The sequence below is a fragment of the Rhipicephalus sanguineus genome, chromosome 10 (genome assembly GCF_013339695.2).
Source record: "Rhipicephalus sanguineus isolate Rsan-2018 chromosome 10, BIME_Rsan_1.4, whole genome shotgun sequence".
In the NCBI taxonomy this organism is placed as follows: Eukaryota; Metazoa; Arthropoda; class Arachnida; order Ixodida; family Ixodidae; genus Rhipicephalus; species Rhipicephalus sanguineus.
Window position 1 is genome coordinate 56,014,501 of NC_051185.1, and position 26,144 is coordinate 56,040,644.

The 26,144-nt window shown below is 45.4% G+C and overlaps 4 protein-coding genes across 5 annotated transcripts in view; 1 reads left to right on the forward strand and 3 right to left on the reverse strand.

Annotated features, from left to right (window-relative positions):
- Positions 1-1,398: 1,398 nt before the first annotated feature.
- Positions 1,399-8,167, reverse strand: LOC119371893 (uncharacterized). Its single transcript, XM_037642348.2, has 7 exons — positions 8,086-8,167; positions 6,860-7,045; positions 5,552-5,626; positions 5,330-5,449; positions 4,554-4,637; positions 4,401-4,461; positions 1,399-1,818 (listed from the first exon to the last, which is right to left on the reverse strand). The coding sequence occupies exons 1-7, from the start codon at positions 8,150-8,152 to the stop codon at positions 1,518-1,520; spliced, it is 894 nt and encodes a 297-aa protein (XP_037498276.1). The 5' UTR covers positions 8,153-8,167; the 3' UTR covers positions 1,399-1,517.
- A 168-nt stretch (positions 8,168-8,335) lies between these two features.
- LOC119371894 (SAFB-like transcription modulator) lies at positions 8,336-12,726 on the reverse strand. The gene has a single exon (XM_037642349.2). The coding sequence runs from the start codon at positions 12,486-12,488 to the stop codon at positions 9,978-9,980; it is 2,511 nt and encodes an 836-aa protein (XP_037498277.1). The 5' UTR covers positions 12,489-12,726; the 3' UTR covers positions 8,336-9,977.
- Positions 12,727-13,044: 318 nt separating this feature from the next.
- Positions 13,045-17,847, forward strand: LOC119406394 (transmembrane protein 199). Of its 2 annotated transcripts, XM_037673136.2 has the most exons (3): positions 13,045-13,456; positions 14,974-15,163; positions 17,390-17,847. In XM_037673136.2, the coding sequence occupies exons 1-3, from the start codon at positions 13,068-13,070 to the stop codon at positions 17,651-17,653; spliced, it is 843 nt and encodes a 280-aa protein (XP_037529064.2). In that variant the 5' UTR covers positions 13,045-13,067; the 3' UTR covers positions 17,654-17,847. The 2 variants fall into 2 exon arrangements, with proteins under 2 accessions (XP_037529064.2, XP_049275737.1); XM_049419780.1 differs by lacking the exon at positions 17,390-17,847 and having other exon boundaries at positions 13,047-13,456; positions 14,974-17,338.
- A 4,793-nt stretch (positions 17,848-22,640) lies between these two features.
- The window catches only part of LOC119371895 (sushi, von Willebrand factor type A, EGF and pentraxin domain-containing protein 1), a 138,590-nt gene continuing 135,086 nt past the window's right edge, over positions 22,641-26,144 (reverse strand). The window contains exon 12 of the mRNA XM_037642350.2: positions 22,641-24,813. Coding sequence (XP_037498278.1) covers positions 24,543-24,813 — 271 coding nt within the window. The 3' untranslated portion in view covers positions 22,641-24,542. The remainder of the gene's footprint in view (positions 24,814-26,144) is intronic.

Below are 26,144 nucleotides of genomic sequence, written 5' to 3' on the forward strand. Positions count from 1 at the left end.
AAACATAAAAACCCTCCCAAAAGAATGCAAGGGACCCTACGAATAGTTACGAATAGTGCGTTGTGGCGGCATATTGCGGCATCACACCTGAACAAGATCGTCTCTGAATGCTCTAACGCCAGTATGACTAGCATGGACACGACAAATTATTTGATAAAACAGAACAAATTTGTAAAGTTTCTTGCCGATATTAGCATTACTATACGCTCATAATTATTATCAAATATAACAAAGCTATATTCAAGTTAGATAAAACTTGTGGGTGGCCCGCAAGCACACGTTTGCCTAGCAGCAGCACCAACTACAATATTCGTAGTCCATGTCAACTTTCGTGCCAGAACAGCAATAGTACTTGGGAAAGTACAAGTGGTGTAACGATGCTGTAGTTATTGTCATAGTGTATGCAGAGATTTTGTGTGGAGGCACTGGTGCAGTGTCTGGAAGCAGCGTCGCTACTATGTAGCAAAATAGAAAAAAAAGAAAGGACAGCCATCTTTGTAATAAAGAGCATTGTAACATGGGCTGATGTTCACCTGAAAGTTAATGAATACTAGATTCGTCACTGGAGGCACATGAGAGCATAACATTATTACTTTACACATCCGCGATTTACCAGTTGCTGTACCATTTTAAATAAATTTACTTCGGCAAAAGAATTGTTGGGCAGCACCTTGCACAGGCCACACAAGCTTAGTAAAATCTTTTGAGCTAGGGGCCATTTAAGAGCAATGCCAAAATGAGTAATTCAGAAAGGATGATAAAACAGAGCACTGTGGAGATGCAGCCTCAAAACATTTTGCCCTCACTTTCCGCAGTGTCAGGTATCCTTGTGGCGTCTGCTTAATTAATTCATTGTTAAATTGTTGGCTCGGTGTGCCAGATGGCATTGAAATTAAGCATAAGCATGCTCTCCAGTTTTAGGCCACCTCTTTGTCAGTAATAGTAGCGCTGTGTTTGAAGTAAAGTAGAGGATAAATACAGAAGCACTCGAAGCCTCTAGCTCCATCATATAGTATGGCCAAGACGTAAAAAAAAAATGGAATGAAGTCTGTGAAGTTGCTTTAATGTCACCAGCACAGTGCCTTCTTTTACGAGAAATTCGACGAAGGCAACCTCGCCTTTCGTTTTCTTTTTTCACTAAATAATCATAATAAGCTCTTTTGTAACCAAAGTAATGTAAACAGCAAAGAAACAATAACCTTCCATTCTGAAATTATTTGGTGCTTTCTTGCTTTAGCGTCGCGCTCATGTAGCATAACACAAAATGAAGGCTCTCTCGTATTTTCTTTGTAGCTCAAACATCTTGGTGCTTAAGACTGGAGTCCCTTTCAGCCGAAGGCTCCAGTGTAGCATATTTGTGAGACACTTAGCGATGAAATAATAGCCTTTAATTCTGAAATGATTTGGTGTTTTTTTCCTCTAGCATTGGTTTAATGAAGCATAACACAAAATGAAGGCTCTCTAGATTTTTTTTCCTTGTAGCTCAAACATTTGGGTGCTTGACATTGGTGTCCCTTTCAGCTGGAGGTTCCAGTGTCGCATATTCGTGAGACACTTCGAGCAAGTGGTTGGCGAACGCAGGTCGGATATAATGTCGGGGATTGGAGCCGCTGATGAGTGCCATTCCTGTGCGACTGAGTCCATTCGGGCTGGCCAGAGATGCGGCTGTGGAAGAGAGCTGCCGTGTCGCTGGTGTCGAATGTAGGCACACTATCGTCTTCTTCGTCGTCCGGTGGCAGTGGCAGGGATCTTCTACCCTGCCGCTTCGCCGGATGCAGTCCGGACGCGTAGCTCGCAGGGAGGCAGGGAACTTTTCTCCTGGTTTGCGGGATAGTACGATAGCTTTAGCAAGAGGCACAAGTTACGCGAGGCCTTTAGCTTCGAGTGAGCGCATGTGCTTTAGTGCTTCTTTTTTATCCGACATACACTTAAAATATTAAATATGCCAGTTCTGGCTTACCGGACTCAATCATATGCACAACGAAAACTTAATGAAACCTTTAAACAGACACTGAAAGTAAATAATAATTCCACATGGATTGTCGAAATAGTGTTCCAGAAACCTCGTAGTACTTGTTTCGTGCGAAGTAGATGTTCAGTTTGAATGAAAATCATGTTTTAGTGGTCCACATACTGCAAGTGCAATTCAAACTGCCCACCTCTAAGAATGGCCTTTTGACGTAGCTATGCCCGCCCATTGCTTGCTTTACTGCCTGACAGCCGGCGTAACAGAGCAAGGGGCTTTAGCAGAGCATAGTCCGGCAAGAATGGAACTTGCGTCATTCTCAAGGGTAACGTCAAGACATTTTTTTAATATGAATCAGACTGAAATGCCATAGTTGCATTTTAGTCAATCTTGTAATGTACGAAAATGTTCTTTTCTGTCGTGGGCAGTTTCGAGTACTTGCAATTAATCGTACTGAGGCCCAACTACGTCATCGGACATGTCTTCCAGAATCTCCCTCAGGTGGCACAAATCGTATCCTACATTAACCTTAATTTCTCTATTGTCAAGTCAAGTTTATTTCCAACAACGTCAAGTCGGAGGTCCCTAGTTGCCAAAGCGCAGCTGCGTATATAATTGACATTTTGAGATGTTCTAAAGCATTGACCTTTCACTCTGACATAAATTGTTATTTGCCTTTAGTATCCCCTTAAGTCACTCGGGGCGTTACACTTTGCACAGATTGTCAGGAAGTGTGACTCGCTCACTGTCGCAGTTTAACATTTTGCGCAGCATTCTTATTGCTCTTCATAAAGAGGAGTTGAATGTACAGGCAGATGCAGACAGCCTTATAAATATTATAGCTAATTATAGTTCCACTGCATTTGCTTGCTTAAAGGGACACTAAAGGCAAATATCCTTTTATGTCGGAGTGAAAGGTTAATGCTCGGGAACCTTTAAAACATCAGTACTACGTGCAGAAGCGTCTCAGTATACTCGAGAAATTGTAGGACCCGATTTGCGCCACCAGTGGGACATTTTGAAACAAGAGCCGAATAACACAGCAGGGCCTCAGTGCAACCAATCACTAGTTCTCAACCTACTCATGATAGAAAAGAACATTGCAGTCAATTGCAAGGCAGAATAAAATGTAACCCTTGCATTTCACTCTCATACATGGAAAAAGGAATGTTTTGACGTTACCCTTGAGGATGATACAAGTTCCATTTTCGCCGGACTGTGCTCCGCTGCTATGACACAAGGCCGTTCATGTAGGCAGGCAGTTTGAATTGCACTAACATTATGAGGACCACTAAAACGATTTTTTTTTTTCAAACTAATATTTCCTTGGCATGAAACAAGCACTACGAGGTTTGTGAAACGCTGTTTCAACAATGTATGTCAACTTAATATTTGTCTTTAGTGTCCCTTATAGCTTGAATTTCGCTCATTGTCCATGACAAATTAGAATTTAAAAGTATTGAAAGCTGGGTGAGTTGGTAGGAATTCATTATGGAAAGTCATCTTCCATTGTGTATGTCTCCTCGTCTATCTTCTTCCCTTATGTCATTGTTTGTAGTGTGTGCACTGTAAACTTCTCATAAAAGATGGGAATTTCCTGTTTGAGTAACCACTGCAACCTCAAAAGTTGCCACAGAAGCCTTCATCTGCTTGTTCGAGCCAGTGATGATTGGACGTGGGAGTTGAGGAAATGCGTTTCAACTTTTCCCAAAGTTTGCTGTCGTAGCAGGACACTGTGTTCGTGTGCTCAAGAATTCTAAACCAGCGACAAGAACCACAGTTGCCACTCGCACATTTTCATTGCATAGCCTGGTGACACTTAGAAATTGTGACTTTAAGCAATTAGATCAGCAAATAAAGGGCTTTTTCATCTCCTACTTCTGTAGGCCTGAGCTCTTAATAAAGCCAGTAGCTATTTGAAAGTAACATTCAGTGTGAAAAAGTGGCTGGCATGATATCCCCAAGTTACAGCAGCTTACTTCATTCTTATTGAGCACACAGGAAACATTCTCTTTACAAAATTATTTGCAAAAATGTCACATGGAAAGCGCAAGCATTGTGCAGATGAATACTCTACTCAAGGGCAACCTAGAGAAAAGCTTGCATGACAAGACCACGCTTTATCATCAGGCAGTCACACTACAATTTAGTTCCTGAAAGACATAAGTGTTGAAAGAAAGTTGGGTTTTGGTGTGACATCGTCGAAATAAGGGAATGTGATTGGCTGGCACACGTATAAACATTCTCTCCGAGTCGTATGGAAACATATTTACGAGCGTTGCCTCTGGACACGGGCAAGTAACTTTTCCTTGCGATTAGATTTTGTACAAACATCTCGCATTTACTTCACATTTTGTAAATATATGTGAAAGATTGATGAGTTACATAACAGAAAAATGTCTTTAGCACTGCGAAACAAAAGCAATGTATTCACCTTTTCCAGAAAAGTACTGCTGCCAGTATCGCTGCAACGGCCATTACTGGCAAAGTGGCATCTGTATGAAGCGACAAAGTAGGTTTAGCGACTACAACAGCGCAGTTATTTGAACGTTTAACTTGGAATGCATAAAATTCCTCCAATACTTACACAAAATGACCCTCCACGAAAGTCTTCCATTGACCACTGGTTGCCGTGAAGATGCTGCACGCCCTGAAGCTTGTGGTAACAGATCTAAAAAAATGCAAGTGTTCCATCCACTTTGCATTGGACACATTCAAGTTGCCTTATGTTATGAGAGACGAATAAGCGTTCATCCGTTCTTATGAAAGATGAAGGTATTAGCCTTAAAACTAAAGTTTGCCTGGTTTTTCCCATGGTAATGTATAGGTTTGAGTCACGGGCCTAGCAAAAATAAGAGAGGAGAAAAAAAACTCTTTTGAATGTAGGCTTTGGTGTCGAGTTTTGAGAATACCAAGGACTGCCAAACCAATCGATATCTCAGTTGTCAGAGAGATTACTGTCTATTGTTCTTTCGAAGTGAAGTTACTAAAATTAAAAGTTTATTTTGGTAATGCAGTGCATGCTGCTGAGCAAAAACTGATGCTAGTCAAAGTGGAAGGTAAGAGAAAACGAGGTCGATCGTGCACAAGGTGGTTAGATGGCATTTCTCAGGCTGTAGAAAAACATCTAAACGAGTTCATTAAGCTTGCGTTAAATAAGTCTTGCCATCATCCTTGTACTCATGAATAGCACGATTCGACAGCAAGAAGGCATTTAAAAACAACGCGGAGATGATTCCTTTGCATACAATACTTTTTGCTGCCCAATTCTTGTCTGGAACCATAGCGGTTTTTTGTAAGAGCAGCACTTTTGTTATGTGGTCAGTAGGTATAACAAGAGATTGCTCACAGAATTTTTCTTACCCATTTTGTTTATCTTGTCGCTGATGTTAAATATGGACACTTCGCACAGTTCGGTTACGCTGTGTATGTCGACACCACGAACCTTGGCCGAAAGCTCTCCGCCATAGATCCATACGTTGCCTGCAGGGGGAGTTAAGGTAATAGTCCCTTTAATGTACTGTAATCACTGTGGTTTCATTCTGCTCGACGTGCGGTACAACTTAGCGTAAATTGATTTCGCACCTTCTAAGTCGTCCTTTTCAGCCGTCGGGAATCCATTGCTGTTGTCCACAAGAAGGTAGTACACAACATTCGGTTCTGGAAAATGTATATGTTACAACGTGCTGGCGTTTATATCGAAATTGTAGCAAGACGGCCAGGAATGATGTGCGAGATATTTAAAAAGCGTAGATGTGCTGGCAATCTTCATCTGGCATATACTATACGAAGGTCAGGTGCCAGTATCGGTGCAATGCTCATGGGAGTGACATCATCTTCTGTGATATTGCAAGAGTTCATTAGCAGAAAAGAAACAGCAGATGCGTGGCTACGTGCGAGCGAAAGCGTGAAGCTTAGGACATATTTCTCATTCTAGCTCGAGAGCTGGCTGCTTTTTATCATTTTCAGCTGGCCCACTTGCAATGGTTATAGGAAGCTGTATGCATAAGAGCAGATAATAATCATGCTTTCTGACATGCCACATGCTGCTTTTGCCATATTAACCGCTAAAGATGGCAGGAAATTGAAAAGCTTTAAATTTACGATTATTGCAATAAGCACTCTGATTACAAAGGCAGCCGATATAAAAAAGAATTTATTAACCATATCACGTAAGCATTACTTTCTCTTGATTCTGTTCAGTTCCTCCCAGCCATTGAAGTTATTAAGTGACCGGTTGGTCAAACGCCTGTTGGTTACCATCACCACTCAATTAAATTCTTGGGTGTTACGTGCCAAAACCACATATGATTTAAGCCACGGAAACCACAGGGAACATTATTTGTTGTTTTTTACTGCAGTGTAATGATAATGGCCTAAATTGAAAGAGGATGAGAGAGCACCCTTTCGGTCGGTGGGATCTGAACCAACAATCTCTGAATTGTGAGGCATGCTGCAATCAGGACTCCGGATTAATTTTCGCCATTTACGGTTTCTCATGCTGAAGATAAACAGCGCAAAAAAGCGCAGCTATGAAAAGCAAACACACGCGACAGCACTTGTCCCGTGTGTTTGCTTTCCATGGCTGTGCTTGTGCTGTTTATCTTCAGTATGAATAACCAACGAGCCCAGTCAGCTATCTTAATGCGGTTTTTCAGCATACACCTAAACGGAGTGGTACTGGCACTTTTTGTTGTTGTTGTTGTGTCAACATAAAAGCATGGCCGCATTGACAGTGAATCGAATGCATGGTCTCACACTATCACCATCATGTGTCAAAGCAACTGATAAGGCCAAAGTTAGGAAGCATGAAACGTGCCCGCCGCTTCATTAGCGGCATCGCGGAAAGCAAGCAGCATGTTGAAAGAGCCCTGGCAGATTTTTTTTTCTCACGTGGTTTTGACACAACTCTCACGAGGCCAACGTCTATGGGCGGGTCGAGGAAAAGCCGGACGGATGCCAACGTCTCGTTCAGCTCTGACGGCATCGAAAAACAAGTGCTGTCGTCGGAGTCCCAAATTCGAGACATCTTGTCGTTGACTAGGTTGTCATGTCCGAGCACCACCAAGCTGTATGGTACTGCAGGGCACAAAGTCGGAAAAAAAAAAAAAAAAAGACTAAGAGGGTATGGGACTGAGCTTGTTGGTATGGCTTCACGACTGCAAAACAGCACGAGAAATGAAGACACAGAAACAGCGCTTGGTCCCGTGTGTTCTCTCTGTATCTTCGTTTTTCGCGCTGTTTTGCAGCCATGAAATAAAAATTTAACACAGGCACCCAGGCGGGCAAACACAAATAGACAAGTGTCCCCATTCCCGCAGTCTATTTTGATCCACTCCACGCTGCAGATTTGAGCTACAAGAAGTTATGCAAAGGGCCTAGGTTCAAAAATATGAGCAATATCTGTTTGTTTGTGTCCAAGCATTGGTGTGTTGTGACATGCCATGTTTTCTGCTACTTGCTTCACATGCATTGTGACCTGAAAGTGTAGGCATGTGCATATGGATAATATAATTCAGGGGGTTAACATCCCAAGATCATGATAAAAAACGAGGGATGCCGTAGTGGAGGGCTCCGGAACTTTCAATCACCTGGGGTTCTCTAACATGAGCCTAAATCGAAGTTAACAGGCCTCTAGCACAATGCCTCCATCAAGATGCGGCCGTAATTTGATCCCGTAACCTAGGCACATCTGCACAATTTGTACAGGATGCAAGCGCTGCTTCACTTAGCAAAGCCATCAGATTATGTTGCGGCAGCAAATGCACGTAACTCAAATACAAGCCAAAGTTAAACTTTGAATAACAGATCTGCGTTGAACACACCGGAGGTTGCGTCCCAAAACAACTTTTTAAAGAAAGGATACAATTCTGCCAATTAGGAAGTCTAGATGTTCAAAGCTACCGCTCGTCACAAGATTCGTGCAAACGATAAGCAAATGCAACTAAACAAGACTTCCTTACCACCTTGCGTACATCAGAAGGCACACCCTCAAACTGAACTTTTGAAACACAAGATGCAGTCCTACCAATTAGAAAAAGTCATGTTCAAAGCTACTGCTAATCAGTACATTCACACAGATCATAAGTGAATGTGATGCAGTTACAAGGCTTCCTTACCACCTAGGCCTTGCACGACAGTTGGCAAAGTGTTGAGTGCGAGCGCCAGCAAAAGCACTAGCAACATCTCGGGCTAGGAATGAACTGCCTACACAAATTGGTCTGAGGCGTGAACTGGTTGCGATATCGGGGTGTTCATTTCCTTGGTGGGCACAGGCGCCTTCCTGTCACATCTGAGGGTCAGATAAGGGCAGCCAACAAGAAACGCACACCAAAAGCAGTAAAGACGAAGTCAAAAGTATTGTGTGTAAAGAACAATTATTTATTCAGGATCTGCCAGTAGATGGGAGGTCCGGCCCTGGAACGCACGAGCACTGGTAGCTGAAAATGAAACTCATGAGGAATTAATAGCACTGCACTCGAATGAAATGTCCCCTCCCCCTTTCCCAATCATTACACAAGGCTATGTTAATACTAATGCCCTTAATCAGGTCCTTTCGCGGCAGTTAACTGCCACTACTAAACAATGCTAAGGACTTTATACACCGCACGGGTTAAACTACGCACAACTTGCAGCAAGCGCTAATGTACAAGCAAATGAAAATCTGGCTCGACTCGCACAATGTTTATTTAGAAAAACAAAACGCGAACAACAAGTGAATGGCACACAACTGTGACACATGACGGCAAAGGCATTTTTTTTTAAATGATGCAAAAATGATTCTGGAATTTCAGTTTATGGAAGTGGAAACGTGCAGTGCACCAAATAGGTGGGTACGGAGTGATGCAAAATGCCTTTGCTGTTTCAGCACACCAGCGATATGGAAATGAGGCAATGGCAATGCAAACAATTGGGAAACAACACAACCATTACCAGTGTGTGGACGCTGAAAGAAAACATGGAGATCTAAAAAAAAAATGCTAATGGAGGAGGTTTGCAATGCAGACACTCCGACAATCCTTTCTTTGTCAAAACGTGAGACGATGCAGGTGAAAAGACGCAGGAAAGAAAAGTGCGCGAGCATTCCACAAACGCTGAGAGCAGTGACGAAATGTGTTGACTTCCGAGGTGCCGCGTCTCGTACAATGCTTTCTAGAAAACATTTTTTCACATTACCGAATTTGCATATTTCTCTCGGGTCAGGAGCTTATACAATATTGAAGATGCACCAAACGATTCTTGAGATATTTCTTTCCTGCACACGAAAAACGTTGAGAACCTTTGGTTGACACTTTTGTGTTGCCCAACTCTTCAACCGCCTTTGGGCATCGGAAATCTCTCTGCCTTGGGTATTTGATACATTTTGAAATGTAATGGCTGATTTTTTAAAAAACTCCTGTTTGAACTTGACAGCCAGAATTGCCAGAGAAACGACACGAGGCATGCGATTCCATCTCTGCCCAGACACATCTTCCATTTGCGACAGCACATTGCCTCATTCGGGGAACAAACATTTTTGTCAGACGCGGTACAAGTCGATACACAAAGTGAATGAAACATACTTTTGTCTCGAAACATCTTGAATATGAACCGATTGTGCAAGCGAAGCAATGCATACATTCCAACAGGTGTCAAAATCAGGGCGGGCGCAAGGAGAGTTTCATTAACTACAATCATGTTTCGTCTCGAAACATCTTGAATTTCAACTGGTGTGCAAGCGCAGCAACGTATACATTCCAACAGTTGTCAAGACTGAATGGGGCACACGCAAGTAGATTTTTTTTTCTCAATCCTACATCATTTTTTCTCTCCGTTCAGCTTCCTTCTCAATGTCGCTCACACAAGCTTGGCAGCGCCTCAACAAATGACAAACAAAAGAAAGTTAAACAATACAGATGGCGGGTTTTTCACAATTCTGATTGACCGACATGCTTGCTGCTAGGGTTTGCGGTGACAGAATGGGGGGGTAAATACCGCGAGTCTCATCATCATGCTGGGGTCGGTTCTCTCTTCAGTACCGCCTGACACCGCCACCTCCTCCCATGTACCGATTTCCAGCGCCACCGAAGCTTCCACCGCTGCCCATACCAGAGTGGGCCATCATACCGGAGCCGCCGGCTCCAGAGTTGTAACCTTGCGATCCCTGACCCATAGAACTGCCACCTATGCCGCCACCGCGTGCTCCAACGCCTCCTGCAGACCAGCGGTCCGGCTGCGAGGACCAAGACTGGTGGCCCGAGTCGGGCTTGCGGCCGTCAGCGTTCCACGAACCGCCAACGCCGGACGATGAGTAGCCAGCTCCGCGACCCCCGGAGCCCCAATCGCCGCCAGCCGCTGGGGGCCCGCCTCCAAAGCGGGCCCCTCCGCTACCGTACGCTGCTCCACCCGAGAAGCCTTCTTTAGACTGAAAACGGGGCTCCATACGTCGCACTGGGGGCGACTCGCGGGGCACACGGTCTCGGGGTGCCCGGCCACGAAACTCCCGGTCACCGCCAAAGTCACCACCGGGCCGCTCAAAGCGCCGGTCGTCTCTGTCTGTGCCACGGTCATAGTCTCGTCCTCCGGGACCCCCACCCAAGTGGGGCCTCTTGCGGTCTCTCCAGAAGGCGTCCCCGCCGGCAGAGTCCATGCCGCGGGCAGGACCGCCTCCAAGCACTCCGGGATCCTCGTCGTACGGTCTCTTTACCGGGCGCCGCATGAGGGCGTCGGCAGCGCCACCGGCAAATTCGGCGGCGCGCCCGATCTTTCGCTGGCGCAGTTCTTCGCGCTCGCGCTGGATGCGTTCCCGCTCGAGTCGCTGCTTCTCGCGCTCGAGCCGCAGGAGTTCCAGCCGCTCGCGTTCCAGCTTCTCGCGTTCCACGCGCAGGCGCTCCCTCTCGCGCTCGATGCGGAAAGCCTCTTCGCGCTGCCGGCGTTCCAGCTCGCGCTGGCGGAACGAGCCGGCGTCTTCGTTGCGCCTGAAGGGCTCTCGCGACTCGCGGTAGTCCGATCCCATGCGGCCCCTGAAAGGTCCTCGGAAGAAGGGCCGCCTGACGAAGGGACGTCTGAAGCCGCGCACTGCCCGGAAGCCTCGGATGAAAGGTCGGAAGAAACGGCGGCGCGCGAAACGCTCTCGCGAGTGGCTCCGGCTTCGCCTGCGCTCCTTGTCGTCCCTGTGCTTCCTGTCTTTTCCCTTGTCTTCCTCGTCGCCATCGCCTTCCTCCTCTTCGTCACCTTCCTTTTCCTCGGCCGCTTCCTCCGCAGCCTCTTCTTCCTCGGCCTTCTCGCCCTTGTCCTCTTTTTCTTTAGCGTCCGCAGCGGCCTTCTTTTCGGCTGCCGCTTTAGTCTTGGCGGCCGCCTTCGCAGCCGCCGGCTTTGCCTTCACAGCAGGCTCTTTGCCTTCCTTGGCAGCGGCTGCGGCCTTCGTGGCTGCCGTTGCGGCAGCTCCCGTCTTCGCCTCGGATTTGCGCAGGGCACCGCCGGGCTCGTGCTTCGTGCACTCGACCGAGATCATCTTGCCGTGAAGCTCGGTGCGGTGCAAGTGCTGGATACACTTGTTCGCTTCCTCGGCCGTGCTCATGGTCATGAAGCCGTAACAGCGGGCGCCTGGGGTCTTGGCGTTCGTGACGATCTTTGCCGACACTACCTTGCCGTGCTTGCCGAACAGGGCCTTCAAGTCGGCCGCCCGAGTGGTGTTCGCCAGCCCGCTCACCCACAAGTTGCGCACGGGCTCGGCGGGGGCCTTGGGAGTAGTCTTCACCGCCTTGCCGGCTGCCTTGGTCTTAGGCGTAGCGGCCTTCTTGGGCTCGGCTTTGCCGCCTTCGGCGGCTTCCTTCTTGGCCTCCGCCGCCGCCTTTTTCGCAGCAGGAGTCTTGGCAGCCGCGGCGGGTTTCGACGTCTCCGTCGCACTTTCTTTCGCGGCTTGGTTCTCTTCTTCAATGTCCGCGTCCAAGTCGTGGTTATCGTCGGCGTGAACGATCAAGGCCTGCTCGGCCTCGTGACTAGCGTCTTCGTCTTCCTTAGAAGCCGAATCTTTCGCGGCGCTCTTTTTATCGGCCTTGGCGTCGCCGCCGGCCTCTTCGCCGTCCTCTTTGGGGTCGGCTTCGCCATTGTTCAACTTCTCCTCGCCGCATTCGGCCTCGTCCTCCTCTTCCTCGTCAAGCGTCTCGATCTCGGGCTCGTCCTCTTCCTCGGACTCGCCCCCTTCGTGAGCGTCGTCGTTGCTCTGCGTCTCAGACTCGGCATCGTGGGCTAACTTCTTGTTGACGCGCTTGGTGACGGTCTTCTTCGCCGACCCGCCGCTAGCTGCTGACGGCGTGGCGGCCGGCTTCACCGGCGTCGGCTCAGCGGGCACCTCGAACTCGAACGTCTCCGCGTCCTCGCCTTCGTCCTGCAGCGCATGCGTCAGTCGTTCGATGAGCGCCGCCTTCACGCCCGTCTTGTCTAGTCCACGCTTTTCGAGCTCGCTGCGCAAGTCTATTACACGAAGCTCCGACATGGTTTTCTTCGTCGTTAGGCCTACGTTATCTGCCGTGGGAGCCATCTTGGCTCGTTGTTCTTGCCGCCCGAAGCTCGCACACACAACGGACACGGAAAAAGAAAGTCACCAACACGTCGGGACGCACCTGTTCCGTGACCCAGAGGCCGGGAGGTGTAGACGTCGCTCGTTTACGGACAGTCAGCGGCGCCGGGACACGAGCACAGAATCAAACATACATGCACGACCAACACCACCTCACAAAAACTCCACGCACGCCTCTGCAAAATGGCGCGGCCTGGCGCGGCGTTTTCATTCGTCTCACAGCGTGATTGGTCGGTTCGAGCCGAGCGCAAAAGGGCTGCGAGTCAACAAAGAAAACTAAATTAAATACCAATTGAGACGCACTTGTTTATAATGCGTGGCTTTAGTAAATTTTCTTACTTATAAAATTCGTTTTATTGGTTCGAAATAAATTAAATATACGATCATTAAAAAATGTCAACTCCTAGACATATGCGAGCCCGTATAAATGCAAAAGAAGCAGTGGTTGGGTTTGGGGGCGCTGCTAGACACTCTACTTTAAGAGGTATTTAGGTCACTGCCTTATTTTTGTGGGTGTATTCAGCTGCCGGTCATTTAAACATGGCGCCGCACAGGAAGGGCCTGTTGAATTTCGAAGGCGTTCGCATCAAGCCGGGGAGCACGCTAATCGAATTTCTAGAAAGCTTGCGAGACAGTAGAGACTGCGATGAAGACCTGCGAAAGAAAGCTGAGGATTTTCTCAAGTGCGACGCTACGGGGGTGCCTTTCGGATCACTGCGTTCTCTACGCGATACCGTCAATTCCTCCGGTGTCGGCGGTGCACAAGTTTACTTGCACAAACTGCTGGAAGGATCGGAGCTCTGTTTACCCAGTCCCGTGACGCCTCCTCGCAACCCCGAGCTCGAAGCTCGCGTGCAAAAGCTCAAGGCGCAGCAACTGAATCGGGACTACGACCGCATGACATCCGATGTGGACGTTTGCCGCGCCAGGTTAGTTAATTGGGCCATCTTGCGGGGTCTTGCTTTGATTAGATACTGACGCACCCGCTGTGTCACAATAAAAGAAGCTCGCGACGCAAATTACGCGAGGACGAAGACGTTACTTCACCTGCGTGAGTCCAGTTGTTTGTGTTGTTCGTCTTCGTGTGATTAGCGCCGCGAATTGGTTTTCGATTATGACTCACCATCAGCTAGCACGTACCAAGATTGTGCTCTGGCCGCTGTGCAAGAACTCACTACACAACGTTAATTAGAACTAACAGACTATCAAGCCAAGGAAAGTATAGGGGATGTTATTCGTACTAGTTATGACATAAATTTAGATCACAGCTACTACATATATATCATACATTTTATCCATAATTTTATATCATTTATAACATTTCATAGCATTTTATTTCATAACATCTGAAATTTTATTATATTTTATATGTTGATTACTGCATTTATGTAATAATTTCTACGAACAAAATCCCCTATACCTTGCTTTGCTTGATTGTCTGTTAGTTATAATTTACGTTGTTTCTTAACAAAAGCGAAAACGAGCCCTTAAAAGTTCCTCTTTCATAGAGTACACAACGCAGTAACATGCCACAGTGTTGTTTCTGACAGCTAATGTTTCATTGAAGAATGAGTCTCGAAACGTGGAACCCAGCTGTGTGCTTATTGGTGCTTCTTGCTAAACTCGCGCAGTTTAAAGCTACAGAGGTGTTTGTGCAGGTTTCCTAATGATTAAACCAATCAGACAACAACATTACAACCAAGTTGAACTCCGGCCTGACAACTGGCGGTCAGTGAGTGAAGGGATTGGAAACGCAGCCCATGACGGCGCAGTTAAGTCATGTGATCAAATGAAAAAGTTCGCAGAAATAAAATAGAATCAGCTCACTCAGGATGGGGTGAATTGGAGATCGCTGGAAGATGCCTTCAGCCAAATTCTGTTTTTTAACAGATTGGCGGTAAATATTAAAGTAACTGGTGAATAGCTCAATAACAAATCAGTCTGCTTCTGTTGTTTTTTTAACACTTTATTTCCCTAATTATCTATAAGAAAATGTTCAGAGGTTACGATTCTTCGTTAGTGCTCTGTGGAATTGACGAACTAAATAAACGCATAAAATGTATTCAAAGTAATGTTTTTTTGTATTGGAGAATACATACAAAAAGAATAGTTAGTTATGGGAGTAAGTTGACTTTCCCGCGCGACTTGCAGCTATTTTTTTCTTGTGGTGTTGTTGTGGGAAATGGTATCGTCACATTTACTTTAACGTCAAGTGTGCCTGTAGAAGAGAACTAGATGCATGGACCTGCTAGAATCGCCTTTGGTAAGAAAAGTCGAGGCGTTTTGCAATAGATGACCTCGGTTACTCCATGATAGTGCGCGTGCGTAACGTGCGGACATGCTGAGCTCGTGTACAAACCATAAAAAGTTCATTGAACAAAACAGGTTAAACAGCAAGAGTGCGAGTAACACTTCAATTGAGGTCTCGTGTCTTGTTACGCTTCAGGTCATCTCCGTTCTCAAAGGTTGGAGACGAGGTTCGCCAGGTCAAGCAGCAGTCGTGGGCCGTGGTCAACCTGCTGGTCACCGTTGGCGGGACGTTTGCCTTCTTCTACAAGGCGGTCGAGTATTCGCTGCCCGATCCCCACATCCCTCTGCAGGTCCTCGTCGGACTCGTGACCTCCATCGTGGTGGCGGTAGCCGAGTTGTACTTCTTAATACGTGTCATCTAGTCCACATATGCAGTACGCCTTTAGAATGCCGTTTGATGTCTTGTTTTGTGCACATTTCAAAGGCTGGATCCTTTGTATGTTGATGTGTGAGAGCAGTGCAATGTTTGTAGATTCTGCCGGAACATTCAGTTCACATTAAAAAATGAGTGCGATTTATTTGTACGACTTGCCGATCAATGCTCGCAAACATTAAGAACCTTGGAACACTACTTACTGTGGTGCATGCATATGAAAATGCAAGGAAGGCACATGAACGGAACATGTGTTTGTTTGGCCCTCTTGGGTTCTTGCTGCTCTACAGTTGTGTTCCAAGATGCCACACCAAGAAGCTCACATTGCAACACTAGAGTATGTTTGTGTGAGCTGTGACTCAATGTATCAAATGCAGCACGCTTTTAGCTTAATTTGATGTGCTTTATTGCCTGTGTTGATCAGAAAGGTTTGAGGAGAGCAGTGCTGAAACTTGGGTCTGACGGAGACAATTACACGAGTGCTCATGTACAACTGTCATATTTGATGCGTCAGTGCAGCGTATATGATAAAAGCAGCAGCACTGATTATGCTCCCTCACCAGAAAGACATGTGGGCAACCACACGCAAAGTTAAGATCAGCAGCCAAAATAATTGACCTATTTTTGAAAGAGTACTAGCGTTGGTAGGCCAATGAGTGTCACGCTTATCGTTGGTGGCAAGCATTCCATGAAACTTTCGAACACGTGTGTTGTAACTTTTCAGGATTACTGACCAATCAACTGCACGTGAACGTGTGCAAATTATGCAAATGTAAGTTCAAGTTGGCGGCACTAAATAATTTAACCGAAACGGTGCACTTCCTCGGACATGTGCACCATTCAGTGTGATTAGTTAGCAGCTGACATCCAAGTCTATTTCTATTAAGCTTTATTCTTCCCCTTTATCAAAGACCTAGAAAGCATCGAGCTCACACAGGGGTGCTGTTTGCAGGTGTTCCCATCAAAACAGTGCTTATGTGTCATTCTTTGTGTTTTGCTTTGCACCACCAAAGATGTGAGCGTGTGTTCTTTGTCCTATAGATAGTTTCTGGCATGATTTTTCCTTGTTGCTAGTGCGTATCTTCATGTAGGCCTGCCAACTCCGAGAAAGTGAAATGGTGTTTGTGACGTTAGCTCGCTATAATCTTCAAGCTGTGGCGAGTTACATTTCTTTAATGCGTGGTAGTGCAGCATGAGCTGCTTCTAGTGGCAATGTGTGATGGCAAACTTTATTTCATTGCTAGCTAAGATATGTGGAAGGCTTTCTAAGAAGCCTTTCATAACGGTGAACAGATAAGACGTTGTAGGTTGTGTTCTGTATGTGCCTCATTAGGAAAGGCCATGCTTTGATCAGGTTCCTCAGGGCAGTGTTCACTGTGAAAAGATTTTTGTACGTGCATATGTGTGTACAGGGTCTTCTGATAGGGAGCACATAATAAGAGCTTGGGCAAGGGTTTACGCAAGCGGGACTTCAGAAATTATTCACTAATAGTACTTACCTTGTAGCTGAGGTGTAAAAAAAAACAAAAAACTCCCCTCCATACTTCTGTTCACCACTGAAACAAGTCAGTACTTCCGAGTACATAACAGGTGCTTCCTTGCATACCAGTCCTGACTGCACATGCACCTCCATGCAAACCTGAATAAAAAATGTCTATTTTTCCATTTCTGGCATAGCTTCTTTACTGATGGCGCTTAGTCACGAAGCTGAGATGCTCGTGTTATTGAAAGAAAAGCAGTGACATAACTCTTGCCTGGAGAAACATGGCTGGTAGCTCATGAACAATAAATACGCTTCGCATTTAAAGAACGCAAGAAAAGATTGTGGATAAGGAAACGGGCATATGGGCAAGGCTAGGAAGCGTAACTCATACGGGGATGATATGTTCACAGGAAAGGTGTTTCACTGGTCACGAAGCAATGGCCAGCACGGACGCTGGGAAAAACGGGCATAAGTGAGGGTGGCAACGGCTGATCTCATACTGCGTCATTGGTGACAGTAGTCGCAATGGGTAATGCTGAGTGTGGCGGAAGGCAACGGCGAGATGCCCTTCACCATTCGCCAGATGAAGCTTGGAAACGTTCCTAGAGACGCTGGCTTTGCCTTGGTTGGACGTTCTTGTGACGTTCGGCCGATGTTGGGCTACGTAACAAAGCTTGATGAGGTGTGTGTATGCAGGTGAGAGCCTGCAGTGACTTTGAGCCGAGAACTCGACTGCCCGCTACTCCCACACCCTGGGCACCATCTGCATCTGGCCTGCCACACCATGCTATTCCCAACCCCCATCGGCACATGGCCTGTCTTGCGCTGCTGTGCCCACCACGCGCATGCTTCCTTCTCCTTTTCATTCTTCACACCGCTTGGTATGTTACTTGGACTGCTTCGTTTTGTTTTTTTCAGTTGGTCAGTTTCGGCGCACGTGACATACTCATTGCTGTTTGAGCTGCACTATCTTTTTCTGATGTCTGTAACTGCATAGTGCAAGTATTGCTTGTCGCGCCCCATATCTTCCAGAAATCTGCCTAGACTTCTCAGTACTGGCAGTGACTTCCACGGGAGATGCCTTTAAAGGGACGCTAAAGAGAAAAATGATTTGTCTCGTATTATTAAAGTACTCTTTCACAATGCCAAAAACACCACGTTTACTGTGAAAATACACTTGGTAAGGGATAAAATGCACCAAAAGAAAATGTGGATGGCGACGCCACCTTGAAGTTCCCGCACCAGTTATCATGATGTCATAGATTTCGACGGCATCTACTATGGCTTGCGTAGTCGCTAATCGGTAAAAATGAATTGCATTGTCTTCTGAGGGAGCCAGAGACTTAACGTACCAAGTTTCGGGAAATTTCATTGAGCCAATGCATCCAAAATACGAAAAAAACAAAAAAAAAACACTGTCAAATCTGTGACGTCACCATAGGAAATTTCGGCTCCAAATTTAAAAGAGAAACTTTCGGCATTTGTTTTCTCATCTATTATTAAACTTTTAGTGGTGAAAATAATAGCACTATAGTCTTCAGCAGGGTGTCGGAATGGAACGAAAACCGAAAACGAAAAACGAAAAAAAAAACGATATTTTGGACTGGAACGAAAACGTAACCGAAACTTTATCTATTATTTCGTTCCGGAGTGAAAACGAAATTTTTTCAATCGTTTTTCGGTTCACGAGAAAACTTCGCAATCCGGAGCAACTGAGCTCGTGCAATGTGAGCATATCTCAGGGTACGGTATTAGCGCGTACCTCAGGCAGGAATTCCAAAGCAAATATATGTTGAAATTGTGCGAAAACCGAAAAGAGTGGCAACCAGAGATGTTTATATTAACGCAAGTGGATTTTCGCGCGCCTGTCATGCAGGCCAGCGTAGGGAGGGCATTGTCGGCGCTGAAGTTTGTTACAGGGAAAGCTGTTATGAGATCATAACGGCTGATTTTGGCGCCATAGTTGTCCACCGCCGCCGGTGTCCGTGACCGCTATCGCGATATAAAAAAATAAATGAGAAACACATTTCTAGGATCGGATGGCATTTCAACCCGCGCCCTCTGCGTGGCAGGCGGGTCTTCCACCACAGTGCCACGCTAGTGCTTCCATGCTTGCGAGGAGCGCTTGACAAGCGGGAGTGCTGACGAGCAGTGCGGCCCAGTGTTCCGTATTCGATACAAAGGCACAACAATTAGTATTTGTCTTTTGAGAAAATAAATACTATGACTTTGAAATTAATACTGGTTTGTGCTAGTTGGTAGAAATTCGTGGTACAGTTACTTCCGCTCCTCTGAAGAACGTGTTTTACCCTTGTCCCACTTTCCTAAGAGCAGGGCAAGTAACTACATCACAAATCCAATGTTCGTTATCATTACCTTAACTTCAAAATTTTCCATAAAAAAACGTTACGAACCGTTACGGAACATTTTTTTTTTCGTTCCGGAACAGAAACGGAACGGAACTTTTTGCGGTGGAACGAAACTAAAACCGAAACGAAAAACATTTTGTTCCGACACCCTGGTCTTCAGAGAATAATTTATCAGTTTAAACTAATTTATCATTTCACTTTAGTGTCCCTTTAATGGATTCACAGTTTTCAAGAAGGTTATTATGCCCACAAAGCACTGTTAAATGTAATGCAGAATGTCATCCGAACACGCTTGCTGCTCAGCTTCCAAATGTGCCTCTTCGGAAGTTTTACCTTCAACCACAAAGATGGCATAATGGTCGAGCATCTGCCTTGTACATCGGAGGTACTGGATTCATATCCTTGTGGCACTGGATATGAACCATAGCTTTTCCTTCTGGGTAGAGATGACCCCCAGCCCGACACTAGACTATGTATAGGGGATTCTTATCTTGAAAGGGGGCCCTATAGAGATTGCTTAGCACGATCCCTGTGCTCCTTGTCCAACCAGAGACAGCTTAGTTGTAAAGCACCCATTGTAGAAGGGCTGTCAACTGGTTTCTACCTGCTTAAGAAGGCATATCCTTTGTGTGAATACTTTGTTATAACCCTATACACAACAGATGGACGCCATATGTTGTTTGCATTAGTAATGGTATCAACCTCATTCTAGGCTATTCACATTAAAGTAACGTGCATCTTGCTCTGTTTCTTGATAAAGGGGCCCTCCAACACTTTTTTTTGAAGCGCCTACATCACTGCCGACCGCATCAACGCGTAGTGGCGCTCACCAGAACTATTGCGGGCGGAAATGACGAAGATGAGCACTGGCCTATGATTGGATAAATGCAACGTTAGAGGTATTAACGGCGTTGCATCGCAGAGGGGGTTATTATTGGGTTTAGTTTTTCTTTAGCATGCTTTTTTCACTGAACACCAACTAGATCATCTATCTTAGACTTTTTCAGCTTTAAAACTGCAGCAGCCGGCAAAGAATGCATCAGACGCCACAGCTATATATGTTCTAGTTCACTATAGCCATGGCGCTGGAGAAAGCGCGCTGGGGACGCTCCAGGTGCCGTTTGAAAAAACTTAAGGGAAAAAATGTAAGAGCATTGATATAGACGCCGTCGTAACAAGAAAGATGACTAAAACTACGAAACATGATAGAGGGGTTCGCGATCTGCCTCCTTTCGCACGTGCAGTTCACTCTTCATGCACCACATTGTTTGTTACTATTGCAACGGCGTCATCATTACAGTAGACTCTCAATAAACGAAACTCTCTTAAACGAAATTGCTGCTTAAATGGAATAACTGCCTCTAACATGATTGGTTTTGTGCTTGAATTCTGCACCCCTTTTCATCTCTCAGTAAACGAAACTCCTGTTAAATGAAACATATTTTCCTGGTCCCTTCAGCTTTCGTTTAACAGGAGTCTACTGTACGTTGGAAAGAACGGGCAACATTGTGTGCAAGCTTCCCATACACAGGATCTTTCAGTTCATTTCATTGGGGCACCATCAAACGTGCGCCATCAAACGTCACAGGGTGAGTGAAATGTGGTCAGGTGACCCTGCGAAAATCGAGTTGAGGGTAGGCCTCAATTTTATTGTATTTTGATTGTTCTAGGCTGAATAACTTCGGACTGTGTGCCCCTATTGCTGCCGTTCTTGCTGCACTAATCTCTTCAGTCTTCAGTCTACGCAACCTGAAAGTAAAAAATGTAAAACAATGAGCTCTCGAAAAGTGTTAGAGGGTCGCTTTTAGTGTTTAGCTTATTTAAGACAGGTGCATAGACCTAAAGTATGTGTGTACCAGTACTTATCTCTTTAATCTCCCAAACGCTTAATCCATGGAGAGCCTCGCAGCAAGGTCTACGCATTTATAGTGTGGGGCATCTTCAATCACATGCTAACCTTGTGAGTGAAAAAAACAACAACACTTGAAGCATGTCAGCTTTGCCAATTTTGCAAAAATTTATCCATCGCACCAAGGCTGTCAAGTTATTACACCAGCTAGCTCACTGCACTTCTTTTCCTACAGGCCACCTTAGAGCCGTTTTATCACCGGCACTTTCATAATTTAGTCAACCTTCAATGCTCCCCTGTGCAGTGCTCACAAATTGAAACATGACATCAAAATAGCAACTGGTATATGCACTTGCTCAAGATAACTGTGTTATGTTGCTGCGAATCTGGCCATGAAAGGTCATATTGGCTCCGATGTAAGTGCACAAGGCAATATTGCGGTGATGAGACATGAACAAAAGATGGTTTAAATGAATGTACTTTCACTACTTAGACCTAAATTGTTGAATCTTAATCTATGAGCACCGTAGAAGTAGCAAAACTTAAACACCTCCCCCCCCCCCCATTCCTACGAGGTCATGTCGCACTTCTATTGTAACACTTCCGAAAACTCTATGACAGATGGAGCTAACCTGCATTTTGGCCTAACATTTATGTAGTGCCCCTTTACTACGGGTTTTTAAGGTACTATTTAGTTTTGACTGAATGAATGAAGCAAGGCAACATCATGGCGAGTTCCATTGAGAGAACAGGAGTAGGGGCGTCGTGCAGTGAGGAGTGGGGGGCAGAGCACTGAGAGCAGGGACACTCGATCTGCCACTGGATAGCGGCACGCTTCCGGAGAGCAGGTGAGAGGGTGACGAGTGGGGAGAAATATACCATATGGGATCAAAACATTCGAAGCCCCGGCACTCGTTGTGGGGCAGCAGCAAAATATGCGTCAAATCTGTCAGTCGCATGTTCATCGTTATCCTAATTCGAAGTTACATAGTACGTTTGTGCAACCGCGCATGCAGCAAACGTAGCTGCATAAACTTCATAGCCGTCATCGTCGCTATCCGCAAAAAATGGCGCCAATACAGCCGAAAGATCACTGGTGTCAAACTACACATGGCTGCTACCATTGCCGCCACGCTCGCTGGCTGAAGCAAAATTAAAGAAATACGGAGAAGGCGATGTTTAAAAGTGACGCGACTCTCGTCATACAGTGCTTACTCCGCTTTTCAGGTGAGAGCACTTCAAACTGCTCCTGGCTGCTCTCAGCGCAGCAGAAGCGCTCTCGCTCTACCACTGGATGACAGTGCTCCTACTCCTGTTCGACAACAGAAACACACTGGCTCTGAAGAGAGCACTTTCAGCATGCTTTTGAGTGCTCCTATCCTCCCAGTGGAATTCGGCATTAGTAACAATTTGCACAACTCTTTTAGCACTGTGTCGATTTCAGAGCATTTTGTATCTTGAGCCTGATGCCAGCCACCAGGGCTTTTGAAGAGATGGGGGGGTGTTCAAGGGGTGCTTGCGTAACCGCAGTGCTCTGGGTTGCTCAGCACATCCTTCAAATGTTCAGTATTACTCTGCGAAAAAGCCCGTGTTGTACTTACAGCATGCCTATTCGAGGCCACTTGTGAAAGCTGTGGTTCCGATAGAGGTTTTCATTTTGTTTGAGATCCATCCCATTGCTAAATTTGACTAAGTGTTCAATCAGTTGCTGAAACACAGTAAGGCTGTCATTAAGACAAACATATTTATTTCAGACTCTGTATATGGTACAACATGCCCTACAGTCACAGGCATACAAACAACAGCTGTACAAATAAATACAGACTTTGCAAAGAATCTCTTTTCTCTCAGTTATGTACAGCTCATGGTATATATAATAACACATTATGCGCAGCTATCTTTAGATAATAATGCTGTCTGTCAATCTATAGACATTTATATTTGGTTAATGCGGCAAGTGGCCACACACACACATTCATCCGGCGTTGGCGAACGTTTCACATTTCAAGACTAGGTTCGCCAGTATCACTTTTCGAATAGCTCTGCACAACAATACAAAGTTGCGTCACACACAACGCTCGCAATAAACTGTGCCGAGTGCAAGATGCATAAATGCGGAGCAATAATTAAGATGGTAAATGCTTTCAGATGAAAAAAGAAAAATCCAAAAATGCACCGCGAGAATGTCGCAGAATGACAGTGGAAAAAAAACAGAACAAGATGTGTCATTGTTTGAAGTTATGATTTACAAGTTAGCATGGCTTGGTCCAAGTTTGCTGAATATATTCTAGAAAGGGTATCTAAATCTTTTGTTTCACTTATTAACTACGTAGGTACAGGTGTTCCAACCAAGGGTACATAAATGCAGCGCTTTCTGCTTTGCGAGTTCCAAGGACGTTGACTTTTCAGCTCTATCTACGTGTTCATAAATGATATAGGAGCCATATACCATATGGAACACTGGACACAATACTACAAGCCACGTTTGAGCTATTATGTCTGTCTTGTGCTACAGACCAAGACTTTAAGCTCAAGGGCTTGTTTTGCCTGCCTACCGTGCGGCTGCTTCTCGTGCGCTGGTACAAATCACCCATTGTTCTGTCACTGCTGTAACATACCATCACAGCTTGCCTTTGACTGTTGTTTTTCACGGTTTCAGACGACCGTATTGTGAAGTGCTGCATCGGACTGACACCGTCGAAAAATTTACAAGCAAGCACTTTTCACCTCTTGCCGATTAATACCATTTTCCTCGCGAAAGCAATGAACTATTTGTTTTTATAAGTATATCGACTTTGTTTTGGAGTCCTGCATGTGAGTGTTTACCGGCACTCACTGTTGAAAAACACTTGGACTAGCTGTCAGAAGTAGCGTGTTTGTAACACGCCTCTGATCAAGCCTGATATGGTAGCATGCACCATATCAGGCTTGATCAGTCACGCATGCACTTTCGTTGTATAAGTAGCATTCCATTGTGCAACTAATAGACACAACATGAATTGCATAACACCTCAATATTTACCAAACTTAGCCTCGTTCCACAAGAACAGCTCCAATACATGACACATAAAATGTGACGCACGCAAGGTGTCGTATGCCAAGGAAGGACACTGAAAAAGAAAGACATGTCAACAGTTTTAGGAAGTTTTATCCTGTCACTGTTCCGTTTGTAAGCTGTGATTGGACAGCCCATGGGTCGCTTGCAATTGAGCGTGTGGCCTTAGCCCAGACTCGTAGGTGAGACCTTGTAGTACAGGCATCTGCGCTCTTGTCGAGAACCCTCTGTGCTAGAAATCAAAAGAGCAACACCAAAGCAACCGCAAGGTTCATGACACCTTGCCAAAGACTACGAAACTTCCATAATCCAGGTAACTATCAATGCCAACGAGGGATGTTTGTGCAAACCAAGCAGCTAGACACCAATACGGTTCATCATCCGCCGGTGCACTGCTCTTGGTGCTCTAGTCAAGGGCGTGGTCGTCTGTACTTCTACTACATGCCAGCCAATGTTATTGCGCCTGCTTCTTCCATGGGAGTGGTGCCCTGAGATAAAAAGTCTTTTGTTCCTCACGATGACGCACAATGCATGTTGTCCACACGATGCACAGTTCAGAGCATAGGACGATGGTCACTAGCTGTGTCCTGACGTGGCATAGAGTTCGTTGTCCACCATACCGGTGTGCATCGTCCCCCTGACAATCTCCGCCCCGATCGGATGGTCGACGTACACATTGTCCCCTTCCACAACGTGGGGTGCGAGCGACACCAACGGGGCCACAGCACCAACTAGGGACATGGCGACCGAAGGGTTGTAGTATTCGTCCTCGTCCGGAGGCGGTATTGGAGGAAGGTCGCGTAGCTTGACGCCGTTTGGAAGGGCAGGTTTGTTCAACGGTTCCTCACTGTCGGGAGAGAGAGCGATTTGAAAGTCTGAGACATGAAAACAACACTGCGAGACTCTACTGTGTGCAAAAACTAGTGCATTCTATGGCAATTCGTTACCTATGAAGTCCTGTAGACGCAGTCGCAAAGGAAAGCACGGGAAAAGGAAAAGTAAACATTGAGGTTATTCGTATGTTGGGTGAGGATGCTTACGGCATAAGGTTCATAGCACATGTCACTATGAAAATATACTTATTGGCCTATAGTGTTGGCACTCCACATTTCTCAGAATTTCATTCCTTCTGAAGAGGTGCTGTGTAGCACCATTTTGTTCAACCTTGAATGGAATAAGAAAGGGTAACAAAGAAAAAAGACATGATGAAACAGCTTTTCATGTGTCTTGTACTATTAATTTTTTAGTTTTTAGCACTGAGTGTGAGCTATTTAAGCATTAATAATCTCTCACCTATCTTTTTCTGGAGCTCTACGCAAAGCCATGCTGCTTTGCTGAAATCTTCCAGTTTCCTCGAGAAGCCAGAGCCTATATGTTGCAAAGACTCTACTCTCAGGCTAGTATCATGGCACTTATGTTGTTTATGTATTAGCATGTCCTCAATTCCCGATACCTTTTGATATTCGGCTGCATGTCAAGCTTTTTTTACCTTCTGGATGATAGAACAGCTGGAAATGGAGATTTATGCGCTGTTTCATTTTTCACGTTTTCATGCTGGTGCATTGCATGCTTTGAAAAGAAGTAAGCATGGAAAAAATTTAGTACTTGTTCAGCAGCATCACTTACAGCTTCACCTGAAGGGACTCAATGCTTTGTTTGTCGTCAGTTATCTTGTTATTGTTTTATTGTTTTAATGTATAGCCTGCACAAGATGTGTTGCACATTCCACTCTCAAAGGAAACACCGTAACAATACTCCAGTTCTGATTAGTGATAACATTTCACACAAAGGCCTGCAAAACAATCTTTTTTTCAGTGGATTTTTGTCTACCGTGCTTCACATCAGTCACGTTTACCTGTAATCTATGGGGAAATTCAAGCTTGTTATGGTGCGCTGCAGTTATTTATGGAAATTGTGAATAATTTCTTTCAGTTCTATTAATCTGTTCTCTTCAGCAGCAGACCATGCTGTACAGTGCTCACAGATTGAAATGTGACATCAGACTTTTAGTATAATGATTGGTATGCACAATTGCTCGAGATAACCGTGTCATGTCACTGTGAATCTGGCTGCTAAAGGTAATGTTGGGACTGATGTATGTGTTCCAGTTGAAATTACTCCGAAATTACGCCGACAGAAATTAAAAAATGTGCATTAATACTTGAGTACTGTCCATAC